This window comes from Vombatus ursinus, unplaced genomic scaffold (genome assembly GCF_900497805.2).
Source record: "Vombatus ursinus unplaced genomic scaffold, bare-nosed wombat genome assembly UNPS02005659.1, whole genome shotgun sequence".
Classification (NCBI taxonomy): Eukaryota; Metazoa; Chordata; class Mammalia; order Diprotodontia; family Vombatidae; genus Vombatus; species Vombatus ursinus.
This window is the reverse complement of record NW_020945437.1, coordinates 18,576,862-18,595,968: the sequence shown is the minus strand read 5'-3', so window position 1 is coordinate 18,595,968 and position 19,107 is coordinate 18,576,862. Positions and strand designations below refer to the sequence as shown.

Genomic DNA, 19,107 nt, shown 5'->3' with positions numbered 1-19,107 from the left:
ATGAACACATTAATGAACTTACCAAATATTACAGAGAAATTCAGGGACAAAGTCAGGCTCCGAACATGCAAACAGTTGGCTAATTTTTCCACCTATTTTAAGCCTGCAATGTCTTTCCATGAGCCCTGAAAACATCATTAATTTGACAAACCCAACACCCTAAAGTAAATCTCAACTGGATAGCAAGAGAAAGAAAGAAAGAAACTAGAATATTATATTCTCTACCTACTGCTTATGATGCATTGGAATAGAATTTTCTGATCTTGGTTTAACTGAAGCTCAGCCAGGCTGTCCTTATACATTCTTCTAATTAAGCCAAGCCCTGCGTCAGTAGGGAAATAGTGCCATCCGGGTTGTAATAAAGGTCACATAATTATATATCAATAATAGCTTATATTTAGAAAATGTTCTCAGGCACCTTATGTTCATCATCTCAAATGATCATTACCACAGCTCTGTGGGGAGAACTCATCTGGCACTCAGCATATGCTATAGACTATATTGTTAGCCAACTTATGCCCTGAATCAACTGCATACCCATTGAGAGAGGTATAGATCATGTTTTTTATTACTCTGTATACTCAGCATGAGGGAGATATACAAGTACTATAATCCCCATTTTATAGTAATAGAAACTGAGGTTCAGTGAAGTTCAATAACTGACCCAAGATCTTCCAACTCCAAATGTAGCCCTTTGCACTGCAGTATGATGCCTTTCAGTGAATGGGGATCTTAATAGCGATCCCACTTAGACTGTAACCTCCTGTTAAGAGGATGGCATTTTGGAATCCTTAAAAGCCCTATGTGTGAGTTTTTATCATTATCCTAGTTGAGGCTCTGCTATTAAGGTCATTTCTAGGACCACCTTTCTCTGTTTTCCTGGCCAAGAAGGCTTTGGGGTAGTACTTACCATACATTTCATCTTCCAACCCATGGACAAAGGCTCCGCAAGCTCCAGATTCAATCAAGTTAACAGCACCTGTGTCGACTTCCTCTTTGGGGGCATCATCACCCCATTTTCTGCCGCTAGAAAACTCACCTGAGCTGTACAGTTCTTTGGCACGCTCATGCGCTGTACGCTTCCTCTGCAAAGACCAACATTAAAATTAACATTCATAGAAAATACTCACAAAAGTCTATTTACAATAAAATTAAAAATGATTTTTCCCCCTAGCTCCCACCAAAGTAACAGAGGAGTCAGGAGATTTTTCTAGTTACAGCTTAATCCTACCAAAAAAGAATTTTGTGAAGAATTTTGAAGAAAGTGAAGCTTCCATGGCTACCAAGTAGAACTACTGCTGAAAATGGGCTGCAAGATATTATATACAACAGCGTGTCAAACACCACAACTGAATCATTCTGCTTCAATCAAATGAGGCTTAGTAAAGCCAAGAGACTTTCCATGTTAAATCTTCCTCTTTTTAAAGTGAGACTTATTATCCACACTGATTTTTTGATGACTCCTCTTCCTCCTACTATACAATGAATACTTATGAAGTAATTTGTTATTTAGTTTTTCAGTTCCAAAGTGTTAATCAGCTAACCACTCACTAGACGTCTCAAGAAAGGGATAAAACTGAAAAGTGTTTTAGATTGACTCAGCATATACCCAAACAAGGAATATTAGTTACAAAAGTCTAGATAATGTGAAGAAATACCAGTTTACCCTGAGATCCGACATGAGCTTCTTATCAAGGGTCTGCTCCAAAAAATGGGAACTGACTTGCCCCATGGAACCCTGTAAAATGATGAATCAATTAAGTACTTAAAATAGCTTCTATGCTTTGAAGATGGTCTTACAATTCACATCTTGTAGTTTATTAACAAATACTGTAGTAGCTCAAATGCCTATAGTTCTTCATAATTTAAAAGTGTTTTTAATCACAACAGTCCTGTGATAAAAAATGGAGGGTAAGTATTGAATCTTAGAGTCAGACTAACTTCCAACCTTTCAGAATTTGTATAAAACATGATAAACAATGCCTGAATAAGAATCTCTTCTCCAACACTTCTGACAAGTATCAGGTCATCCAGTCTGTTAGAAAACTCCTAGTAATAGGGAATCTATTTCCTCCTGAGACAGTCCCATCCTACATTGGATCTGATCTAATTCTTATTTTAAAGTTTTTCCTTACGTGGAGATTAAATGTGCTCTTTTGCCATTTTTAACCACTACTAATTGTTCTGCCCCCCTAGGGCTAATGAGAAGGAAAAAAAAAAGACTGTCCTCCAAATACTGGACCACACCCACCTAAGTCTTCTTTTCTCCAAATGAAACTTCCCAACCAACCCTCCTTATTGCATGGTCTCCAATTCCTTTCCCATCCTGGCTGCCCTACTCTAGATCTGTTCCAGTTTATCACTATCCACTCTAAAATGTGATACCTAGAAATAAACATAATACTCCGGATATGTTCTCACAGGGCTGAGCGCTATAAAGACTACATTTGAAATGCTGTATTTGATGGACATCTTTCTATAGCATGATTTCTAGTCCTCTCACCACCCCAACTGACTATCCACAGATGGATGTAATCCAGCTTATCCCTATTTACCGATGAAACTGAGATTCAAACAGTATCATCCAGGTAAGATTCTATATATCCTGATATTAAGTCTTGTGTGCTCTTCTCATTATGTCACCTGCTTATGTTATTACCTATAAGTATTATTTTATATTACATATATATATAACCTACTTACATTACCTACATATATTACCTACTTCATGTAGGTAAAGTCCCTAAAAACAACACATACACACAAACACACACACACACCCTTCATTCACCTACTCCCCCTCCAAAAAAAAAAAACACAACCAAAAACACCCAACTGAGTTCTCATCCACTTTAATAGGAGCAAATGCACACAAATTAGGTTTTCCCTCAAACTGCAGTACCACCATTATTTATCACATTTTAGAATGAGCCTAAATTTACCAGCACTGAAGAAAAGCATTTGGCAGTAGAGTTCACATACAGATATGCATCTCTGTAATTCTGAAAAGTCTTTTATTTATGAAGTGCTTCTTTCTTGATGTCAGAATGAAGAACGTGCTTGCCACCCTCCCTGTCTCTGCAGATCTGTTCCTTAATGTCCAGAGCATTCCCTCTCCCTCTTCACCTGTTCAATTCCTTTCAATCCATATGCAACTACTTCTATGGAAGCCTTCCCTATCCCTTTCCTGTCAGGATAACAGTTTCTTCCCCTCGGACTTCACATATTCCTTTGTTTTATAATTGTATAATGAAATAATCATATAGTTGACTAAGTTTAGCAAACATTTATTAGTTTGGGCAAAAACACTGATACTACATAATACACATGTATTATGAAGTAATTTGTTATTTAGTTTTTCAGTTCCAAAGTGTTAATCAGCTAACCACTCACTAGATGTCTCAAGAAAGGTGTGCAAAATGTGCAAAAATCTGATTTCTTTCTCACGGCAACAATGAATATAACAAAAATATCACCTGTCCTCAGGAAGTTCACAGTCTACTGAGTGGAAGGGTCGACACAATATACACAGATAAGCTTAATATAGGGCAGGGAATGATGGGTCTTAAAGAGAAGGCTCATAAAGTTATTCCAAAGTAACTAGTTATCTCTTAATGGCCAAATCTAATGGCCTTTTCTCAGTCCTCACTCTACTTGACCTCTCTGCAGCCTCTGACACTGTCAATCACTGTCTTTTCCTTGATGCCTAATAGACATCTCAGACTGGATGTTCCACTGACATCCTAAACCCGACATGTCCAAAACTGAACTTGTTATCTTTCCCCCACCATTCTCCCAGTCACCCAGGCTCACAACCCAGGTGCCAGAAGAGTCTCTTTCTCACTTCTCATATTTAATTAGTTGTCAAGGCCTATTTAAATACCTTCATAACATCTCTCATACATGTCTCCTTCTCTCCTAGGACACTGCAATTATTCTCATGCAAGCCGGTAATGCTTGGATTATTATAAGAGTCTGGAAATTTGTCTCCCTGCCTTTTTTTGGGGGTGAGGCAGTTAGGGTTCAGTGACTTGCCCAGGGTCACATACCCAGTAAGTGTCAAGTGTCTGAGGCTGGATTTGAACTCAGGTCCTCCTGACTCCAGGGCCTGTGCTCTATCCACTGTAGCACCTAGCTGCCCCTCCCTGCCTTGTTCTCACCTCTCCAATCCATCCTCTACTCAGCTGTCAAATTAATCTTCCCAAAGCACAGGTCTGATCACATCATCTCCTGTTCAATAATCTCCATTCGTTTTCTGTTACCTCTAGGATCAAATATAAAATCTTCTCTTTGGCTTTTAAAGTCCTTCATCATCTGGCCCATTCCTACCTTTCCAGTTGTCTCCCGTCCATGCATTCGGTGATCCAGAGTTCAAACAAGGATCCTTCCCATCCTGACTCAGTGAATTCTCCCTAGCTGTCTCCCATGCCTGGAACATGATCTCTCCTCATCTCTGCCTCCTACTTGTCTTGGCTTCCTTCAAATGCCAGCTAAAGTCCCACCTTCTACAAAAAGTCTCTCCCAATCCTCCTTTATCTCAGTGCCTTCTCTCTGAGATTACCTCCAATTTAACCTGTATAAATCTTGTTTGTACATAGCTGTTTACATGTTATCTCCCCCATTAGCCTGTGAACTCCTTGAAGTAGAGACTGTTTGCTTTTCCTTGTATCTCCAGCACTTAGCACAATGCCTGACACATATTAAGTGTTTAATAAATAATAGTTGCCTGAATGATGAAGTGGAAAACCCACACCTCTGCAGATTATTTCAGCTCATTTCACTCTCCAGCTCCATGACTTCATCATGCTCCCCCCATTCCCATAACCTCTTTCTCCCGTTCTCTGCCCCTACCTCCCACTTTTCAGCTTTTTATGTAGTCTCCCTCATTAGACTGTCAGTTCCTTGAAGGCAGAGACTGTCCTGTGCCTTTCTTTGTATCCCCAGCACTTAGCCCAGTGTCTGGCATGTAGAAGGTGCTTAATAAATATTAACTGGTTCTGACTCTTCTAGGAATATTTGAGAAGGGTGAAAACACTATTTGTTGGGGGGAGGGTATGATGGAAGGGAGGGAGGTAGGAAATTGGGGAAGGCTAACTGCAGTAAGTCACACCTGAGCTGATTCTTGAAGAATAAGGAATCTAAAAGGGGAAGATGTGCATGTTACACATTCCCAAGCAGAGCGAAAGCTTCATGAAGTACAGAACACATCTGAAGTCAGCCTTTTCTCTCTGCAAGCACCAGAGCCAAGATTTTGGCATAAAGAAGATACTTGATAAATATATGAAATTAACTTTTAATAAATCTAGAACTCTAACAGCAATTTTTCACACTGGTTTAAAGCTTTTAGGTACCATCTATTTGGTAAATATTAAATGAAAAACCCATTAAAAAATCTATAATTCTTATACATTTTCAGTGCTAGAGAACATGCGAACAAAAATTTGCCTCAAGGGAAACTGACCCCTAAGAGAGAAGAGGAAGCCTCTCCTGATTTACACGCCCCCCCCATCTCTCCACGCCAGGGCAATGTTCTGCATCCACTTATTGACCTACACACAGTTCCTCTCAACGAACAAAAGCTTCTCAAGGGGTTTTCATTTCTGTCTTCCTGACCCAACACAGCACAGTGCCTGGCCAACACAGCAGGTACTTAATAAATGCGTGCTACTTGACTGACAACTTCCAGGAAGCAAAGAAGATCAGAGTTGGAAGTTACCTTAAACATAACCTAGTCTAACTCCTTCATTTTGTAGATGACAGAAGCAGAGCAGTGTTCACTTAAGCCCCCTGAGCCTGGTTCCTCATCTGTCAAAAAGAGATACTTTAAAAAAAGAAATAGAAGGCAGGAGACAGACAGAGAGAGAGAGAGAGAGAGAGAGAGAGAGAGAGAGAGAGACAGACAGACAGACAGACAGACAGACAGACAGACAGACAGACACACTAATGCTTAGTCTATCTACTTCATAGTGGCATATGAAAATGGTAAAGCACAAAAGAAATAGGAATTATTACCATTAATACCAATGAGGAAACTGAGGCCTTAAGAGTTTATAGACTTTGCCCAATGTCACATGGATAGAAAGCACCAGAGCCAAGGCTACAACTAAAGTCACCTAAGTCCGAGGAGAATGCTTTTTTCTACCATCTGACAGCAACATTTTCATTTTTAAATCTTAGGAAATTTTCAAACATATTTTTAAGTCCTTTTGCAGAAAAGTAACAACTCAAAAAAGTAAATAAAAGTAAAAGGACTTCAAAAGGACCTTAAAATGTTTAAATTAGTAAATACAACAACGATCTGTTTCAGTTACAGAGAAAGCTGAAGGAAGATCACAGTAAATGCCAATGAATTGACTTGATTCTCTGGAGTATCCCCATGACAGTTAAGGGAGACTGGCAGTTAAGAGAGGAAAAAAGAGAAAGAGGGTCAAGATCAATCAATCAATCAATCAACATTTAGTAAGTGCCCACTATGTGCCAGGTACTGTGTTAAACACTGCGGATATAAAAAGAGGCAAAAGACAGTCCCTGCCTTCAAGAAGCTTACAATCTAATGAGAAAAAGAGAAGGATAACTGGTTGTTTTTTGTCTTTTGTTTTCAAAGATCACCACAGGGTGATGCCTTGACTTGTTTGCAAACTGGATTTAAATGAGGCAGAGTTGCACCAAGTCGTGGCCTCGCTTTCTTTTCCAGAGTCATTGAAGTCCAGCAGCAGGACAAAAGTCAAGACAACTGGAGATAGCCTAGGATGAAGTGGACGATCCTGGCATCTCTGGCTAAGTAATAACAACACAGCACTTTCACATCCTTCCATCATGTGAACCTTGTACATTCCCATTGAGTTCTGTTTTATTTTTGACATAATTTCTAACACTCTCAGGAGAGCCTATGCCTACCTAACCTGAGTAAAAAGAGTTTCTGCTACTATTTCAGGGCTAGATGGCTTCAAAGGACACCTTTTTGAAATACCCGGCCGAAGTGAAGCAACCATATATGGTGTGTTATTTTCTAGACCAATACATATACTAGATTTTGAAAAGTGATTTGCATTTTATTATCTAAAGTAGAAAACACATGGTAAGACCTAATCTCATCATTTCTCTCAATGTACCCTGCTTTTTGGAAGGGCAATAGTTGGATCAGGGCTGCAGTGTTCTCACTAAGGGAGGATCAAATATGATAATTATTTTGGGTTTTCCAATGTAGCTACAAGGCAGTATGGTACCCCAAATAAAGGGCTAACTTCCAAGTCCTGAATTCAAGTCCAATTTCTGACACATACTGGCTGTGTGACCTTGGGCAAGTCATTTAGTTGCAGACCAGTGGCAACTTAGTAAACTTTCTTAGTAAAGAAAGTATATCTTCATTGAGAGCTTGATGCAAAGTTTAATTCACAGGGCAGGAGCACTAATCAATCAATCATGCAGCCATGTGCCTCTTAAATATAGCCTGATATCATTACATTACTTTACATAAGGTATCACACACAAGAAGGGTTAGGTAATCTTTTTCAAGGTCACATCACTGGTTACTGAGAGAGCTAGGACATGAATGCTTTCATTCAGTGCCTTGTTTTATAGGAGTTATGCAATCCTGAACAGTTGTATACAAATTATATCATGCTGAAATGAACTAGGCAAGCGTACTATTTAAAGAGTAAATTCTATCATTACATTAATTACCCCCTAAATACACATGTTCAATGTTTTTCATAAATTCTCTCTCCCTCCCAACCAAACCCTACATCTAATATTGGCAGGGAGAAAAAAATGAATATGGCTTACCAAAAGCTTTGCCGCTTGGACTCGAACTACCCAAGAACCATCGCTGACCATGTGACAAATTTTTCCAAAAGCATCATCAACTAAGCGAATTTCCTCATTAGAAGAAGGAATGGGGACAATGCTAAAAAAAAGAAAAAAGAAAAAAGAAAAAAAAAAGCACGATCCAAAACATGAATTCTCAGGTTTGGAATCAACATAATAAAAATGATTGTAATATAGATGGGAACATTAAAAATAAGCCTAGTCTGACAGCAAGTAAATATTTTCACTTTTGGAATATGAAGCAACGTAAAATCAGTCTAGTTATGGCACTGGGAAACATGACGATTTAGTGTTCTGAAACAGGCGGTCATTTATAATTATTTGGTTCAGTAATAATTACATAGCACTTTCACATCCTTTCATTATGTGAACCTTGTACATTCCCAGTGAATTCTGTTGGGGTTTTATGAGTGGGAAGAAAAAAAATTGTTTGATGATGAACAGAAGTTTCTTTTCACCCCCATACTGACCTTTCAGGATAGAGCTGACTAAGAACCCAAATCAACTGGACAGCAGCACTGCGTACTTGTTCATAATCATCAGAGAGCAGTTTACAGGCCTGTAATGAAAGTTTCCAATAACACTTTAATTATATATTCCTCTTTCATTCCCCAAAGTGATTTTCAAACTGTTTTTGAAAAGAAGAAAAGATAGCTAGGTTAGGGCTATTAAAATATAGCTGGGCCATTAGAATAAATAACTTTATTTTATAATTCTTTAATCTATTTACATTGTAATATTATCATCTTAATCTCTAACATAACTTATAAGTGCCATTTCTGATCTAAAACTTTTATTTCCCTCACACTGTGCATAGTGCCCGCTTAATAAACATTTGTTGTTATAGATTTTGGATGTGGAATCTTTGGCCTTTGGTGATCCTTAGGCAGCCTTCTTGCATACTTGTCTGAAAAAAACAAAGATGGGGATGGGATTTGGATAAGATAGTAAATAGAAACTTACAGCTGAGTAAAATAATTCTGATTTTTCTAGTATTTCATCTAACAACTATAGAATTGCTTACTTACCCCTTATCACCAAAGCCACTGTAGTTGTAGTAACACAATCACACAAACTTTGGGAATATTGTTTCACTATTTTAAGTGGGTGTCATGCCACATAAAAGTCCTGTGGCAAACCAGTATTTTCACAGGCCTTGGGCCACAAGGTGCCTATAATCTCACATGACTGATGCTCACTACAGTATCAAAAACAAGCCAAAGAGCATCAATGAAAAAGTGAGGAAAGAAGGAAACAAATATTTAGTAAGCACCTACTATGTACCAGGCACTGTGCTAAGTGCTTTACAAATATCTCATTTGGCCTCACAACAACTCTGGAGGGTAGGTGCTGTTATTGTCCCTATTTTATGTTTTGGTTTTTTTTTTTTTTTGGTGAGGCAATTGGGCTTAAGTGACTTGCCCAGGGTCACACAGCTAGTAAGTGTCAAGTGTCTGAGGTCCCATTTGAACTCAGGTCCTCCTGACTCCAAGGCCAGTGCTCTATCCACTGCACCACCTAGTTGCCCCTATTGTCCCTATTTTAAAGATGAAGAAAGGGGCAGTTAGGTGGTAGTGGATAGAGCTCTGGCCTTGGAGACAGGAGGACCTGAGTTCAAATGGGACCTCAGACACTTGACACTTACTAGCTGTGTGACCCTGGGCAAGTCACTTAAGCCCAATTGCCTCACCAAAAAAAACAAACAAAAAAAAGAATTAAAACAAGGCCAATAAAGGTTGTTTGACTTGCTCAGGGCCACACAACTAAGTAACTGAGGCTAGATTTAAATTCAAGTCTTCTTGACTCCTGGTCCACCCCATCCACTGCACAACATTACTATTTGCAGATGGCAACATACAAATTGTTTTAAAACCTGGAACCCTATAGAAGCTCCTCAGAGAAACCCACAGCAATATGAAAGATTATTATCATCCACACTCGGGGGTGAAGGGGGGTAAAAGAACCTTGGATGAAAAAACGTATTGCCCAGATTACACTATGCAGCCAGACAAGACATCCAGTTAGTCTACTAATAAGCACAACTTCAATAATGATTTATGTAGCACTTTAAGATTTACAAAGTTCTTTACGTGTTATCTCATTTAATCCAATAATCACCCTGCGAAGCAGGTATTGTTCTTATTATCCCCATTTTATAGAGGAGGAAATTGAGACTGAAAAAGTTTAAGTGGCCTGTGGGTCACATAGGTAGTAAGGGTCTGAAGCAGGACTCAAACCCAGGTCTTTCTGGACTCCAAGTCTCGTGCCACCTAGCTGCTTCTATTCAACAAATCATAAAGATGGATAATGAGCTGGGGCCAAATTGAAGAGGAAATGATAAGACTAAAATGGATTTGGGAAATTCTGTAATACTTTCAATGATCACAAGTCTATAAAAACTCAATCTTTTTAATACTACACATTGTGCCAAATATGACTGTGAATCATAGAACATCATGACCACAAAAGAGTTACTGCAAATGCCTCAAAGGACAACTGAACATAAATGATGGATATAAATGGCTGCAGAGTGCTACCAACAATGAGTTGTGATAGAAGAGCAGCAAAAATGACATAAAGTAGACAATGAACTGAGTGTACATTTAAACAGACTTAAAAAGACCAAATTAGGAACCCTAAAACAAGTATAAAAGGAAAAATCTTGAATTTTAAGAGGAGAAACAAATTCAAAAGCAAAAAAATCCCACAGAACAGATGAAGAGTTGGTTTTTTAAAAGACTTAACAAAATCAACAAAACATAGCCAACATAATCAAGAAAAAGAAAATAAACAAGGTAAATTCATAACATAAAGGAAAAGAATTATCAAAAATTACTACACATGATTATATGCCAATAAAACCAAGAATTTAAAGTTAATTTATGGGTATTGAGAAAAATATAAAATACTCCAACTAAAAAAACCAAGGAATACAGATCCTAACCCACTCCTAAAAAAAAGAAATCAAGAATGCCAGAAATGAATGGCCAAAGAAAATGAACATAATTCAAACAGATTTATGACTGAATTCTATCAAACACCTAAAGAGCAATTAATATCTATGCTAAAAGTTATTCTCAAATATAGAGACAAAAAGCATCCTATGAAACTCCTTTCATGAAACAAATATCATCCATCCTGATAACCAAATCAGGAAAAGTCAAGGTAGAGAAAGAGAAATATAGACTAATCTCACCAATAAATATTGATGCAAAAATTTTAAATAAAACCCTCACAAGGATACTTGTATGTATTTATGCATATGTGTAAATAACTTGAATATAATTTATTATAACCAAGTTTGATCCATACCAGGGATACAAGGATACAAAAAACAATTAGTATGATCAATCATATAAACAAAATAACAATGAAAGGCATTATGGAGAATGTGTTTGACCAGAACAGGAAGTAGGCCATTAACGTATGAGAATGCGTATAAACAGATAGACCAGCACTCCTAAGACCCTAACAGAACAAGAATAAGGCCTCCCAAGCGCAATGATGTATTAGAAAATTTAGGACAAAGGGCAGCTAGGTGGTGCAGTGGATAGAGCACCGGCTCTGGAGTCAGGAGGACCCGAGTTCAAATCCAGCCTCAGACACATAAAAACTCACTAGCTGCGTGACTCTGGGCAAGTTACTTAACCCCAACTGCCTCACTAAAAAAAAAAAAACAAAAAACAAAAAAAAAGAAAGAAAATATGGACAAAAAATTTCATAGAACAAGGAATATGGGCAGATTGCAATTCGCATCAGTGGAGGGAGTACTCAAAATGATAAGATCACAAATCCATGCACATGCAATATACTTTGTTAGGCACTGAGGAAGATAACAAAATTAGATAAACTATGTTGCTATCTTCTAGGAGCTTGGAATACAATAGGGGAGATAAGATATATACAATTAAACTAGAACATGATCAGAGCTCAGGGAAATAACATGCTATGAGATCAGATTGGAAGAAATCACCTCTGTGTAATGAGATTAAGAAGGGCTTCTTCTAGGAAATAGCATTTGAGATAGGCCTTGAAAGATGGAAGGATGCCACTGGGCAGAGGTGGGAGACAAGGGAAGGAAGATTCCACAACTGGGAACATTATAAGAAGCAATGATAAGTCAGTGGAGTACAGGACATAACTGGGGACAGAAAGTAATACAGTGTGGCTAGAACACAGTGTACATGAGGAAAGTAGATGAGGTAAGATCTGGAGGGGTTGCAGGCATAGTATGCCAGAGACAGCACACAAAAATTATCGCATTGCCTGGCATGTGTCCTAGAAGAGGCTGGTGGTGGATCAGGGTATTGCCCTCATACTAAAAATGCCTTTTATTTTCACATTAACCCTGACAACCAAACAGAGCAGCTTTCTGATTCAATGAACAGTACATGAAAGATTCCAGAACTTTTAGCAAGAGGGATTACTTTCATGCTTCCAGTCATAAAGAGCTGGAATGGCTGGTTGTTTTGTTTTTCTCCTAAAACCCACCTGCTCTGCGGAACCCTGATAAAAACCTCCCATCATCCAAAGCCAACAACTTTCACTTGTTTGTTGGCCTCAGAAATAAAAAGCCTCCCCAACCCCCATGACAAAAGTCATTAAGTTACCTGGTTATAAATCGTTTGATGTAATTTCAGTCCTCTTTCATGGAGCTGCAACTAGAGAAAAAAGAAATGGCAACTTTAACATTTGGACAGCATGTTTATCCAATATTAACATAACACTATTGACATTTCCAAGGTACCTCATAGTCTGCACAGTGCTTTCCTCCCAACAACTCTGGGGAGTGGATAATGGAAATACCACTTCCATTGAACAGATGAGGAAAATAAAATTAAGAGGTGGACTAACTTGGTCAAGATCACAAGGACGGACCCAAGACATACACCCAAGTACTCTTTCCCTCAGTATCAGAGCTACACAATCAAAGAACATGATGAAATATTTCATGAGAACTTTTCGTTGAAGATGTCAAACAAATAAGGCAAACTCAGGGAATCCTGACATCAACCTCTCAGTTCTCAGATACGGCTCTGAGAAAAATTTGGTAATATTAACAAGAAGCCTGAGGGGAAATATGGGAAAACTTACCTAAACTGAGGCAGAGAGAAAAAAATCTATACTAGCACAACCAAACAGGCAGGAAAAAGAAAAGTGAACGTTGTACAGTTTTAAAAACAGGGCTTGGCCTTAGAGGAGAAATAAAAAACAGTTTCTCTATGCTTTCCTTGGAGAGGTGAGGGACTACAGGTGTGGAATGGTGCATATGTTGTTAGAAAGTGGTTACTGTGCTGGCCAATCTTATTGATCCCTTTTTCCTTTTTTTTTTGTTGTTAAAAGGAAGGAGAAGTAAGAGGGGTATATTCAGAAATGAATGAGATACAAGTGGGAAAGGCAGCAATAAAACTAACAAAAAAGGCTATCTGAGGAAGAACTAAAGGAAAAAAAAATTCATTTCACCTACATTTCAAAAGCAGGAAAAAAAATCCCAAACACTTATCAAGCATTAGGCCTTCAACCCCCACAGTATTAAAAGCCAGTTAATACTTGAATCAGTCGTAGGTGCTATGTACAAACCCAGAGGAACTTTCATTAAGGCATAACAAAGCACACAAACAGAAAACATTCCATCACAGACACTCAATCACATGCTCACACACAGATACGTGTAAAATCTCGGAGAATGAATAACCTGAGCACAGAAGGCATCAGATCGAATTGTAACTGAACAAAAATTCCTTCCCCACCAAGCCATACATAGTCCAGCCTTTTCTCAAACCCCTTCAATGAAGGGAACGCTACCTTCTGAGGCAGCCCACTGTACTTGGGGCTCAGTCTAATGTTCAGGAAGGTTTTCCTTACATCAGCCTTCAATGTCTTTGTACAACTTCCACCCTCTGCGGCCAAGCAGAACAAGTCTAATCCTCTTTCCAAATGGCAGCCCTTCAAACACTCCATCACAGGATCACAGGGCTAGAGATAAAAGGGACCCCAGAGACCATCAACTCCAATCCTCTCATTTTATAAAGAAGAAAATGAAAGCCCTAGCAGAGTGAAGGGACCTGCCCAAGGTCACACAAGTGGTGTGCAGAGGCAGTTGAGCCCTGGCCTCTGAAGTATTCAGAAATTCTGAAATCCCCCCATCCAGTCATCATCTATTGGCTTTGCACCTCTCCCCAACTTCCCTTACCAAATTCTGCTTGTTGTCCACACTGTGACCTCCAAACAGTTCTCTCCCAGGCCGTGTAGCCTAGACTGGCCCCCTCTCCTCCTTTCCCCATACTGACCCTTGGTGAACCAGTTCAGATGTACACCATTCTGTTACTAAGTCCCTTATTCTCATATCATTTCACTGATTGTGGCTCGCCAAGCCTCAACCTTCTTTCTCCATCTTATTTATAATCAGAACATAAGTAAATCTATCACACATTTTATTGAAACCTAAATTTATAATCTAGATGGCAACTCATCATCAGCCAGTCTGATTATCCTGTCAAAGAGGGACATGAGGTTAATCTGATAGGAACTGGTCTGTATGAAGACATGCTAACTTTTAGTGATGATTTCTATTTCTAATCACACTCACCTGGGCACATACACATAGACCTTACAGAAGTATGTACACAAGGCACATATCAAATTGTGCATACTCTCAGACTCACTCAGAGGTGCACAGATGCAGACATATTTAGAATCACACACATGAAAATGCACTTTGGCAGACAGACTTAATATATACATGTGATGTATATATAACAGACACAGAAACACTAGAACACACCCACAACCACACACATCTCGAAACATGCCAAAAGACACCACACATTCTATAAACATTTACCAAATACTCATTATAGTGGGCATTGTAAGGGGCACAAAGATTAAAAAACAAACAAACAAACAAAACACAGGTCTCGACCTCAAGGAGTCCAGGTTCATACAGAATCATAAAGTCTAATCACAGTATATAAGAATCCATGTCTTTCACTTCTAGCAAATCTTTAGTTCTGAAACTAAATCTGAAGGCCCTGCCATACAAGGGCACATGATACATTAACAATAGTTTGACCCAAATTCAAAACAAAACAAAACAAAAAACACAATTGTCCCTAATTCATTTTGACAACTTTATTTACCATTGCTTTTATAGCTGCTGTCCGAACACGCGGGTCCTGATCCACAAAATAATCCCCTATAATCTTCTGGACATCTTTGGTAGTCTGGCCTTCAGCATCCTTGGCAACATTTTTCTCCAAAGAGCCCAGATTGCCTAGTAACTGCAGGCATTTGTTTCTTACACCATGGGAGGTGTCAGTGAGATGCTACAACAGGAAAAAGAAACCAAAAGATGCTACTGAGGTTAATTTTTTTAAAAAGTTTTAATGCAATTTTACATTACTTTCAGTTCAGTATTCTTTCCCTCCCTACCTCCTTCCACCCCTCACCCCAATGAGAAAGTAAGAAAAACAAAACCAACCCCCGTTGCAAATGGATAGTTGAGCAAAACCAATTCTCAAGTTGGTCATGTCCAAGAAAGTGTTTCAATCAGCACTCTGAGTTCATCACCTCTTAATGGAAGGGGCAAGGTTTCATCACGAATTCTTTGAACTATGGTTGGTCTCTGAGTTGACTATACTAGTTCTTAAGTCCTTTCAAAGTTGCTTGTCTTTACAAAATGTTGTTATTGAATAAACCAGGCCAGCACAACCTGTGGCCTGGGGGCCGCTTGTGGCACACCAAAGGATTTCTGGCAGTCCATGAAAAATGTAGAGGAAAACATCCTCTCATCTACATTTTTCCGGGCGCCAACTGAAAAACTTTGGCATGCCCATGAGACATAAGCGCCTGACAGGCCGCAGTTTGTGCAGGCCTAGTATAAATTATTCATCCATCTTCCAATTTATGATCATTCTCTCAGTTTCCAATTCTTTGCCACGACAAAGAAGAGCTTCTAGAAATATTTTTCTACATATGGGTCCTTTTCTTTTTTTTTTTAATCTCTTTGGGGTACGGACCTAGCTGTACAGACCTATCACTGGGTCTAAGGGGCATAGGCAATTTGGTAACTTTTTAAACACAGTTCCACCTTGCTTTCCAAAACGGCCCGGACCAATTCACAGTTCCACCAGCAGTACATTAATGTACTCATTTTCCCACAGCCCCTCCAACATCTGGTAAGCATGAGATGGTACCTCAGAGTTGTTTTAATTTGTATTATTAGTGATTTAGAGCATTCTTTCATAAGGCTATGGATAGTTTGGATTTCTTCCTTTGAAAACTACCTATTCATAAGCTTTGACCAATTGTTAATTGGGAAATGGCTTTTATTCCTATGAATCTGAAACAGTTCCCTATATATCTTAGAAATTAGACCTTTATCAGAGAAAACTGCTTGCAAAGATTTTTCTTATTTATCTGTTCCCCTTCCATTTTTTAGTCACATTGGTTTTGTTTATGCAAAACCTTTTCAATTTTATGGAATCAAAATTGTCCATTTTACCTTCTGTAATTCATACTCTCTCTCATTTGGTCATAAACTCTTCCCCTCTCCATAGATCTCACAGGCAATTTCTTCCTCACTCTACTAATCTGGTTTATGTCATGTACCCATTTGGGGCTTATTTTGGAATGTGGTATGAGATACTAGTTTATACCCAAAATTTCTGTCTGTCTGCTTTCCAGTTTTCCCAACAGTTTTTGTCAAAGAGTGAGTTCCAGCTCCAGTAGCTGGGATTTTTTAGTTTGTCAAACACTAGTTTTGATAAACTTTGGAATTTATCACACAAAATGAGCTTCCTACTGTGTTTGTTTGCTTCCATATATTGTGTACCTAACATGTTCCACTGATCAATTTCTATTTCTTAACCTACCAAATTGGCTTGATAATTCAATAATTAACAATGAAAACTATAATGTCAACCTAAGATGAATTTTAAATGCTAGAAGCACATTTCATCTGAAATTATATTCAAGACCCCACAAGAAATTCTTTAATGTCTTTTTTTTTTTTGCAATTGGGGTTAAGTGATTTGCCCAGGGTTGCACTGCTAGTAATTGTCAAGTGTTTGGTCTGAGGCCAAATTTGAACTCAGGTCCTCCTGACTTCAGGGCCAATGCTCTATACCAACACCTTTGCACAGTCTTCTAAAATCAGTGATAATAGCTGCCCCTTCAATGGCATTTAAACAAACTACCTGCCATCTTCCCCTTACATGCCTTGTCTAGCTCTAAAGAAATCAAAGTAGAAAAATTATAAAACTTCTAAAAATTCATGTTTTAGATTTAACATGAAAGTAATAATAGCAGCTCACATTCCTATGTTTCACGGTTAACAAAGTGTTTTCCTCATAACACTTCCATAAGGCATATATTGTAAACATAATCATCCTTCTTCCAGATATTGGCATTGACGCTCTAAGGAATGAAGGAGAATCATGCCTATATATATTGAATTATTAAACAGCAAGGCCAGAACTAAAACTCAGGTCTTCTAACTTCTAAGCCCACTGTTCTGTATACTATAATACAACATGGGTCAAACTTAAATTAAAATTACCTAGATTTCACAAAGAACACAAGAGCCAGCAAGGCTTCATTAAGAAGAGGTCACGGCCCAGTCCTAAAGGGATCTATTCCCTTCCTGAAAGATTCAAGGACAGATTCAATATGTAGGAGAAGAAATACATTTTTGGACATGGCCAGTGGGTGGATTGGTTTTATGACCATGTTTTTTTGTTATACAATTTTTGTTTCTTTTTTTCCAATATGGAGGACATGGGGAGAATGTGATACCAGCCTTAATCTGTCCAAAAAAAAAAAAAAAAAAGAGCCTTGAAACATTTTAAATAAAATGCACAGAGGAGAAGAGAGGTTCAGAAGCAAAGACAGATAAAGTAGGATAGCCAAGAAGTAAAGAATTTATTATATACCTTTAAAAAAAAACCAAATTATACATAACAGAAATTTGTGGACTCATATGATCACTTTTCCCCCCTGTTCCATGTATGTGGAAATGTTAATTTTTTTCTTTTGATGTTTGCTAGGTGTAGAATAAAATAAAATTTTAAAAATGAATAAAAGAACAGTCTGTTAGTCTGCCAGACTGATCTAATTTCCTTCTCTGATAAGATTAGAGGCCTACTGTAGACCTGAAATTCAGCAAAGTTTGAATTCAACAAAGTCTCTCATGATACTCATATAGACAATGTGGAGAAATAGAAGAGTCTTCCATTAGGTAGTTTGGGGATTGGTTGAATAACTAAATCCAAGGAATAAGGAGAATAAAGTTAAACATAGCGTGACAAATGCCACAGATTTTGTGAGAACCGGTCTCAAAGAGATTAGTGAGAATATCACGGCCTAAAATTTTATAGAAGTTAACCCAGCTTTCTGAATGCACAATGAGAAACAATTTTTAAAAGAATGAAAAGAGGGAGTTGCCTAAGGAGATCAATGGAGGCCCAGAGAATGCATTTACCAATCCAGATTTTTAAAAAGTATATATGTTAGATAGAACCAAGGAATCCCTTGTGATAGTATGACTACAAATGCATGGTAAGGTCTGTAATAACTTCATTAGGATTACTAAGGCTCAGGCTAAGAATAACAAAAAGGGTTTTGTTTTACTTTTTAAGCTCTATTAGAGAGGGGGGACAAAAGGACAAATAAACAACAGTAGCACAGCCCAAAGGAGCTAGGACAATGGACAGTGGAGAGAAGCAAGCACTAGTTGCTCTTATTTTGCTTCTGTTTTCTCTACCAAGAAGAATGATCTTTGTTTTTGAAAGGAAAGAACAAGAATGACTAATAGAAATAGAGATTCAAGATAAACAGAATGATAGTAAGTGAGGTTAGGGGTATCACCCCATCCCCAAAGAGAAGGTGAATAGTGGAGAGAGAATATCCCCATCTCCTCTGTCAGTGGAAGAAGTGGTACCTATTTGCCTTTGATGAGTTCAAGTCACCAGAACCCAACAACCAGACACCAGGATAATGAAAACTCTTGCAGGGGTGACTGATGAGCCATTATCACTGATTTTTAAAGACCGTGCAAAGGTGCTGGCATATTGTAGGAAAACCGATGTTCTGATTTTCAAAAAAAGGGAAGACATTCTAGTGTACAAACTTCAGCCCAATATGTCTGACTACAATTCCTGATAGAATTCTAAAATGTATTATAATAAAGGGATAATTGGTGGATTTCTAGACAAGGACTTACATTAGTAATCGCCAGAAGTCTGTATAGTTTCTTGAAGAAAAGATCATAACATGACCAAA

The 19,107-nt window shown here is 38.2% G+C and overlaps 1 protein-coding gene across 2 annotated transcripts in view; it reads right to left on the bottom strand.

Annotated features, from left to right (window-relative positions):
* The window catches only part of INTS4 (integrator complex subunit 4), an 85,305-nt gene that overhangs the window by 51,056 nt on the left and 15,142 nt on the right, over positions 1 to 19,107 (bottom strand). For both annotated transcript variants that reach the window (XM_027848170.1, XM_027848171.1), the window contains exons 5-10: positions 14,967 to 15,152; positions 12,438 to 12,488; positions 8,298 to 8,386; positions 7,786 to 7,906; positions 1,667 to 1,738; positions 911 to 1,085 (exon numbers count right to left, since the gene is read on the bottom strand). In XM_027848170.1, coding sequence (XP_027703971.1) covers positions 911 to 1,085; positions 1,667 to 1,738; positions 7,786 to 7,906; positions 8,298 to 8,386; positions 12,438 to 12,488; positions 14,967 to 15,152 — 694 coding nt within the window. The remainder of the gene's footprint in view (positions 1 to 910; positions 1,086 to 1,666; positions 1,739 to 7,785; positions 7,907 to 8,297; positions 8,387 to 12,437; positions 12,489 to 14,966; positions 15,153 to 19,107) is intronic.